The following is a 9,218-nucleotide window of genomic DNA, read 5'->3' as shown; positions in this document are numbered from 1 at the left end:
ATTGATCTTGATCCCCGTTTTTCTATTGGCTGTAGCAGAATTCAACATGTATGAGTTTATATATGTTTTAGTGGATTTATAACTAAAGTGTCATGATAGTGCACTGCCGTACAAATTAAAAAGATACATAAGTGACATTGCCGCTTAGGTCGAGTTTTTCATTGCCAAGCTTAAGAGAAACACTCTATGCTGCAATGTCACTTACGTATCTTTTTAGGTTGTATGGCAGTGCAGACCTCAGTATTTTACACAGTTTTTTTATGTTTTCAACTCCCTAAAACATTTTAAATAATGGCCGTATGCCTACTTTTATAATTTTGGTCGGACATTTTTCATCATTTTGATACATTAAAGAATATATTCCGTGTGTTAAACAGGCTGAACAATGTTCTTACTGCATTTTTGTAATATTATTGAAAATACACCTTTTTAAAATTTATGAGATGCGGAAAAATGGATAAAGATGATTAGTGACCATTTTCACCCCGCCAACGCAGACATTTTTCTTTCTTAATCTTTTCACATCTTTAATGCAGAGCTGTTGGGAAAACATTTTTAATGCAGGTAATGAAAGTTTTTTCTAGTCTCACACATTACATTTCTATTATTCGTATACACTATACGTAAAGTAAGAGGAGTTGGCGGCCGCCTTCTTCATCTTTCATCTTTTTTTATATCGTTTTTTAAAATTTGAATTGAGAAACTGAAAAGTTTCTTGACTAAATTTCATTGTGAGATTCTTGTTTTTTTTTTCAATTTCCAAGAATTCCTTAGTTAAATAAGCGTTTGAAAAAAAGAAAATCCCGAAAAAATTGAAACTTAGGTATAGGGATTTTTTAAACACTTTTTTATTGGTATATTTTTTACCGATCAAATAGAAATACAAACATATAGTTTTGCATAAACAATTATAGAATTTAGATCTACATTTTTTGTCTTTTAAACGTACAAAAAAAAGTTTAAATTACTAGAAGAACATATAGTAGAATATTATTGAATTATTTTAAAAAACTATAACTATGTTCAATTGTTCACCCTAGTACTAAGCACAAATCAGAATTTTCGATTTTTGAAATCATACCCGGAATTTTGTTTCTTTCAGCGTTCACTGAAGAATTAAGGTTATATTTGTGCTTTTGTTTTAAAATTTTTTAAAGAGGTTGCGCTAATGTAAAATAAAACTAATTTGTATTGTAATAATTATTTACATTTGAACTGTGTATTTTATACCCACCCAACGTAAATTTCATTATCAAATATTCTGCACCAAAGATTTTACTATTTAATTAAAATTTTTTGTTTTTTCTATACCACGTACAATCAGATAAGTATGTATAGTAGTTTTTTGTCTTTATGTAAAAAACTTTGTGAAATTGATTTTAACTGCTGGTATTCATACGATTTTTAGAAGGATTTGTTTTTGCTGATTTAAAAAAAAATTGTTTGAATTTAAAAAATTTTTTTCTCAGGATTTTTAAATTACAGACATTTTTTTCCCCCTCTTTAACCCTCAGGATGGCAAGCTATAATCGTGACGTCAAAAGGCAAGCCGGCCCTCGCAGGCACGTTGAAATTCAAACTTCTCTTTCCAGTAAATGTATAAAAAAAACCTAAGAAGTTTGATCATTTTTATTCATAATTACACTTTATGATCACATTACATTAATATTTATAATGCAGCTTTGCAAAGTTTTGACACTTGATCGTGTTAACCAAATATTTGTTGCACGCATTTTGATGACATGCCAAACCAAAATTTACCAAGATACGTTTTCTTGTGAAGCCGACTTGTTGCTCGCTTTTTCCAGTAAAATCGAGATGAATCACAAAAGCTGTGACTGAAGAGACTTTTTTTAAAATTAAAAACATTGCGTGAGGTCACTGATTTGTTTTACATTGAACCATATATGAATAGTAGAGTGTCAACGCCTCCTTTTGTTGCGTTATAAAAAAGATTTATAACCTGTACTTTTGTTCCTTCTGAATATCAGCATTGCAACTATTACAGCAACTATGACAACATAATCACTAAACCATCAAAATATCCCGCGTTGCAAATGCGAGCGCACATTTGAAAGAGTTTACGCGATAAAGGTACTGAAAGTTGATGTTGCAATGAACCGCGGGCCTGCGAGGCCCGGGTTGCGTTTTTGTGTAAGTAAAAAATATATACGTTTCTGTGGAGCACTCCACAAATGGAATTTTCAGAAAACCTGATTTTTTTGTATGTATTTAGACTTCGCCAAAAGAAATTTCGAAGTCTTTGTAACTCGAAAATTGTGACCCGCCGGGCCTCTGAGACCCGCCTGCCTTTTTGAGGGTTAAAATTATAACGTGTCTGACTCTAACACTTCATTTCCACAAGGAAGTTATCCGCGTCTTATCGAAAATGCTTGCTCTCCTGATCGTGAGAACTCATCCCCGATTTTATATCATAAAAAGTTACAAAACTATTTTTATATTGATTCAAATGCGTTCATTATTATGATTATAATGATAAGAAATTCTTTTTGTAATCATTCAAATAAATTTTTCTAAATATTTATGAACAAAACAATATAGCAAATAAACTTTTTTTTAAATTTAGATTTATCTCTTTTTTGTGTACAGAATACTATTAAAGTAGGTCGTTGGGTTCAGTTGAATATAAACTTCAATCCCAGCAAAAAATGTAGGTTGCCTTTGAAAATCAATGAGACTGCAGTACCATAACATTTTAGAGCTCAAAAGTGCATATACTTAATTAAGAAGGTGTGGTATAATTGTAAAAACCAGAAGAAATGTACCTAGTTAACAAAGAAGCTTGTAAAGCCTACATATGCATCAATACTTTTAAAATGAATGATTGAAAATGGTCAAACATGCAGAGAGTTTTATTGTAAATTTAAATTAGGCATACAGAGAGACCCCGAATTAAACGAATTGTAGCTCTATAGATCGTTATTTTTGTATATTATATCGCAATACATATTAGTTTCTTTCGGTTCATAAAAACTTTAACCGATTCAAGGTAAACCCCAGAAATAAATTTTATATTTCAAAAAGATAAAAACATTGCATCACGTTTATCTAAGAAAAAAGATCAAATTTATCTGAAAAAAGATGAAGTTTATCTGACGTAAATATTTTTTTGACATAGGTTATATGTCAAAAAAATATTTACGTCAGATATACTTTATCTTTTTTTCAGATAAATTTTATCTTTTACATACTATTTTACATTTTCTTTTGCTTATAATACTTATCATAAGCAATATTATAAATAACTTATTTTATCATTTGTTTTTAATTACTAGATAATACATAATGGCGTCTACGGTTACAATATATTTTCTACACAAAGCAATCTTTATGCTTCGAGTAAAAATCTGTCAAATTCTTGAATCTTTTATGCATTCTTTGAAAGTCAAAACATTTATAAGATTTGATATTGACAATGTATTGTAACATTGTATTGTAACATTTTAAATCAAATATACTATTGAATTAATGAATCTTGTTCAAAAGCAGCTATTTCATCGATTCGAGTGTATATACTACACAATTTATAACATCACGATTGAACAGAAAAGCAATGCTATATAAATTGTAAAGTATATACATTAAAATCAATCAAATATCTGCTTTTGAACAGGGTTTATTGATTCAATAGTATATCTGCTGAGACTGCAGCATTGTTTCTCAGTGTGAAATTTTAGCATCTTGAAAAAATAACAATTTTCAAGGAGATGAAATTATTTTCTTACATTCAGATTGATTAGAAGCCACGTTATAATATTAACCCTCAAGAAGACAGGCGGATCTCAGAGGCCCGACAGGTCACAATTTTCGAGTTATAAAGAGTTGTGTATCAAGTATGGGCTTGTGAATGGAAATTTCTTTTGGCGAAGTGTAAATCAAGCCGGGCCTCGCAGGCCCGCTTTTCATTGCAACATCAACTTTTAGTACCGCGAGGAAAAGAGTATGCATATCACTCATGTTTGAATGAAAAAACAGTTTGAGAGCATAGATTTCAGTTTTACAGATACTTCTTTTTATTTTGAAGGATTCCTATATATTTCCATGTTTGTTTTTAAAATACATCTACTGCTTGCAGGTGCAAACATAATTTCTCGCGTAAACTCTTTCAAATGTGCGCTCGCATTTGCAACGCGTGATATTTTGATGTTGTAGTGATTATGTTGTCATAGTTGTTGCAATAGTTGCAATGCTGATATTTGGAAGGAACAAAAGTACAGGTTATAAATCTTTTATATAACGCAACAAAAGAGGCGTTGACACTCTTGGCCAAATATACTATTCATATATGGTTCAATGTAAAACGAATCAGTGGCGTCATGCTATGTTTTTTAATTTTTAAAAAGTCTCTTCAGTCACAGCCTTTGTGATTCATCGCGATTTTACTGGAAAAAGCGAGCAACAAGTCGGCTTCACAAGAAAACGTATCTTGGTAAATTTTGGTTTGGCATGCCATAAAAATGCGTGCAACAAATATTTGGTTAACACGATCAAGTGTCGAAACTTTGCAAAGCTGCATTATAAATTTGAATGTAATGTGATCATAAAATGTAATTATGAATAATAATGATCAAACTTCTTAGGTTTTTTTATGTATTTACTGGAAAGAGAAGTTTGAATTTCAACGGGCCTCCAGAGGGAAATTTACCACCGGCACAGTACCACGCCAGTACCGCCTGTCGGAATTCGGCACTGGCGCGGCACTGTTAGAATACTGGCAGGACTACTGGCTTTCTAACTGTAAAACCCCTAATGATAACAATGTTCTATAATGACTTGCATTATTTAGCTAGTACTGGGCTAGTACTTACATTTGGTACTGGTGCGATACCCTCTGTTAGTACTGGCCCAGTACTGGCTCAAACAATACTGCAAACTCAGCGAGGTACTGCCCTGTAGTACTGGGCCAGCACTGAAGTTCACCACTGGGCTACTACTGTAGATTAGTACTGAGCAGGTACTGATTAGGCTCCAAGTGATAACGAAGGTATCCCAAGTAGAAATACACCACTGTCACAGTACTGGCCCAGCACCGCCTCACGGAGTTCCAATACTGGCTGGTTGTACTGGCACAGTAGTATGTAAGTACTGGCTTGTAATTCTTGGCGGTACTGGCCTGTCAGTACTGGCGCAGTAGTGACTGCCAGTACTAGCAAACCGCTGTCGTACGAAAATGCCGGAGTTAATTTTAAAAAATGATAAAAAATTACTTAATTGTTTTAAAGACCATCCATACATCATCATACGACTGCAAATAGTCCGAATATTATTTATGATTACAAAAATATAATTTTTAAAATATTCGTTTCATTTTAACACGTACTATTTCTATAATCTATAGATATAGCAGAAAAGGTATTTAAAAAATAAATAATAATTGACTGCGAGTATTTTGTCAATACATGTGTATTGACACTGCTTAGAATGAATACATATATTACATTTTTACACATTAAATTACAAATAATATTTCTAACGCTACGGGGTTTCGAACCTATATCTATATACCTAAGTCTAGCGCCTAGCAGTCGGGAGTGCTAACAACTGCGCTAAACCGACAAGTTGAAACCCTATGAAAAAGCCATCCTCATAAGCTACAGTTCAGAAAAGTTAAAACAACAATTATTTAACTCTTTTTTCTCATTAATCTTTTTATCATCATACGACATCAAATAGATATAAAATAAACTAATTGTTCACGGAAATATAAATAAAATAGTTTTTAAATAAATAAATTAAATCGACTACAATTTTTCTTCGTGTAATATTTTATTTTTTCGCGTTTTAGACCAGTTTAAAAGTTCTGATAATAGCATTTTCTGAACGTTTAAAATTTTTCATAATTTCAAAATACCCTGACAACATTTATAGACGTGTTTTTTTTTTAAATCTATTTTTGTACTGCTGGCATAGCACTTCCCCGGTTGTACAGCCAACGTTCTGCCAGTACTAGGCGAATCACCGGCTGTCTGTACTGGTGGGCATTACTGGGCCAGTACTGCGCCGGTGTTCAAATCCGGCACACAGCCGACATTTCCACCTGGGAACATGAGTAACTGATCTGTTTTAAAAATTCACATTAAAAATACAATTTTTCGTTAAAAAGAAAACCAGTATTTCACCAGATATGTATACCACTCCTGAGGCAGTAGTACACCAGTATAATTCCGACCGTTGGCTGAACTCTTGCGCCAGTAGTAGACACAGTATCACGCCAGCCATTGGCTGTACTCTTATCTCGGTTGTCAATCATAACTTAAAGTTATTATGTGGCCAGAAGTACGCCAATCACTGGTGAAACACCGATTCCGGTATTTAAACAGTAAACGCTTGTGTCAATATTTGACCGGTTATACGTATCAGTACTGCGCCAGTAGTAAATCCAGTATCACGCCAACCGTTGGCGAAACTCCTGTGTCTGTATGACACCAGTGGTAATGCTCAGTACTGAACCAGTTGCAAACTAGTACGATGCCAACCGTTGGTTAAACTCTTATGTCAGTATATTTCACTAGTAATGAATATTATTCCTAAGCCAGTAGTACACCAGTATGATACCCACCGTTGGTTGAACGTTTGTGTCAGTATTTTACCAGTAATACGTATCAGTACTGCGCCAGTAATAGACTCAGTATCACGACAACCACTGGCTGAACTCTTATGTCGGTTGTCAATCAGCACTTGAAGTTGGTATGTGGCCATTGCTACTTCAATCGCTGGAGAAACGCCATGGCCAGTATTTCACCAGTAACGCATATCACTCCTCAGCCAGTTGTACGCCAGTATGATACCAACCGTTAGTTAAATTTTTATTTCAGTATTTTACCAATAATCCATATCAGTACTGCGCCAGTAGTCGACCCAGTATCACGCCAACCGTTGACGGAACTCCTGTGCCAGTATTGCACCAGTGAAAACGGTCAGTACTGAGCTAGTTGTAAACCAGTATGATGCCAACCGTTCGTTGAATTCTTGTTTAAATATTTTACTAGTAATACGTATCAGTACTGCAAAAGTAGTATATCAGTGTCACGCCAACCGTTGGCGGAGCACCTGTTCAAAAATTATATCAGTAATAAAGGTCAGTACAGCGCTAGTTGTAAAACCGTATGATGCCAACCGTTAGTTAAACACTTGCGTCAGTATTTTACCAGTAATATGTATTAGCACTGCGCCAGTATTCGATCCAGTATCAAGCCAACCACTGGCGGAACTCCTGTGGCGATATTGCACCAGTGGCGACGGTCAGTACTGGGACAGTTGTAAACCAGTGTGATGCCAGCCGTTTGTTAAACTCTTGTTTCAGTATTTTACCAGTAATACGTATCATTACTGCAAAAGTAATATATCAGTATCACACTAAACCTTGGTGGAACACATGTGCTGATATTACATCAGTAATAAAGGTCAGTACGTGGCCAGCTGTGAACCAGTATAATGCCAACCGTTGGTTGAACTCTTGTGTCAATGTGTTACTAGTAGTACATATCAGTACTGCGCCAGTAGATTACCAGTATCACGCCAACAGTTGGCGGAACTTATGTGCCAGTATTTCACCAGTAGTGACGGTTAGTACTGAGCCAGTTGTAAACCAGTATTGCGCCAACCGTTGACGGAATTCTTGCGTCGGTATTCTACCAGTAATGACAGTCAGTACTGAACCAGTAGTATACCAGTACTATGCTGATGGTTGGTAGAGTACTAACAGAGAGTACTGGTATTTATTCTGAATTACAACTGGCGTAGTACTGCGCCGGTCGTGAACTCCGGCTTGGATCCGCATTTTCCCCCTGGGCCTGAGAGGCCCAGCTTGCCTTTAACGTCATCATTTTAGCTTGCCATCATGAGGGTTAAAGAGGGAAAAAAATTTCTAAAATTCAAAAATCCTGAGAAAACAAAAAATTTTTATTAAATATTTAAATATTTGCTGCAGAATATTTGATAATGAAATTTACGTTGGGTGGGTACAGAATACACAGTTCAAATGTAAGTCATTATTACATTTATTTTACATTAGCGCAACCTCTTTAAAAAAATTTTAAACAAAAGCACAGATATAACCTTAATTCTTCAGTGAAACCTGAAAGAAACCAAATTCCGGGTATGGTTTAAAAAATCGAAAATTCTGATTTGTGCTTGGTACTAGGGTGAACAATTGAATCTAGTTATAGTTTTTTGAAAGAATTCAATAATATTCTACTATATGTTCTTCTAGTAATTTAAACTTTTTTTGTGTACGTTTAAAGGACAAAAAATCCGCCCGCTTTGCGGGCACATTCTCATAGCGCGCTGCACGCGCGGCTCGCAAGTTTGAGCGCGCCTAGGGCGCGCGACTGTTGGTTCTTACGCTTCGCGCTCGATAATATATTTATCTCACGCTCCGCGCTCGGTCTTTGTATATTGCCTACACTTGTGCACAGATGTTTTAAAACTTAAAGTCAAAATATCGACAACAGTAATTTAGTGATAGTGACTTTTTTTGTTAAAGCTCTTTCGGCTTTAACGAATGCATTCTTATCACGTATCTCGTGCTTCGCACTCGAATTTGTATCTCAACTTTTATATAATTTCCATACAATTCATAACATGCATTGATATTAAAACAGACGTAGTTTCATTGACTCTTTAAACAAAAATGCGCATTATTTAAAAAAGTTTGTTATTAAACATTTTACTGCAACATCTGCCGGTTTTCCAAAAACTGAATTTGCTCATTTCCAATTTTATTTTTACGATTTAAACGTAGCACATGCGGTCGAAACACCAGCCTTACCTTTTTTCAACTTCTAAATTAAATCCCTACCTTAGTGACCAACAAAACTTCGATTAACGAGGGTTTGGGGACGGGGGTGGGAGGCGGTTAGTTTCAACCAAGAGTCATAGCTGGTTAGTGTTTTATGCTGAGAATTTGAAACAACCTTCAGCAGCGTTGTGTTAGATGGGAGTTCATATGATCTCATTCTCACATTCCCAGCCCATAGTGGGTAAAACATTCCATTTTTGGTACAAAAAAACGCACAGCCCACAAATATTAAGCGATTTGCACAAAACAAATTTGAAAAAAGCTGTCAAGATTTCTAAGAGAGTTGTCGAGCATGATTTTTCAATAAGGTTTTCAATTTTTTACAAATAAACAAACAAGTATGACGAAAAAATGGCCATTTTATCTATTTGACGTTTACAGTGCTTGTCAATAACAG

General features: G+C 34.7%; 1 protein-coding gene across 1 annotated transcript in view; it reads left to right on the top strand.

Moving 5' to 3' along the window:
• The first annotated feature begins 476 nt into the window (after positions 1–476).
• LOC117175892 (progestin and adipoQ receptor family member 4) overlaps positions 477–9,218 on the top strand; it is a 41,141-nt gene continuing 32,399 nt past the window's right edge. Inside the window, exon 1 of the mRNA XM_033365717.1 lies at positions 477–564. Coding sequence (XP_033221608.1) covers positions 531–564 — 34 coding nt within the window. The 5' untranslated portion in view covers positions 477–530. The remainder of the gene's footprint in view (positions 565–9,218) is intronic.

Source organism: Belonocnema kinseyi, chromosome 7 (assembly GCF_010883055.1).
Source record: "Belonocnema kinseyi isolate 2016_QV_RU_SX_M_011 chromosome 7, B_treatae_v1, whole genome shotgun sequence".
In the NCBI taxonomy this organism is placed as follows: domain Eukaryota; kingdom Metazoa; phylum Arthropoda; class Insecta; order Hymenoptera; family Cynipidae; genus Belonocnema; species Belonocnema kinseyi.
The sequence above is the reverse complement of the archived record's forward strand: the minus strand, read 5'-3'. Positions and strand labels throughout refer to the sequence as shown.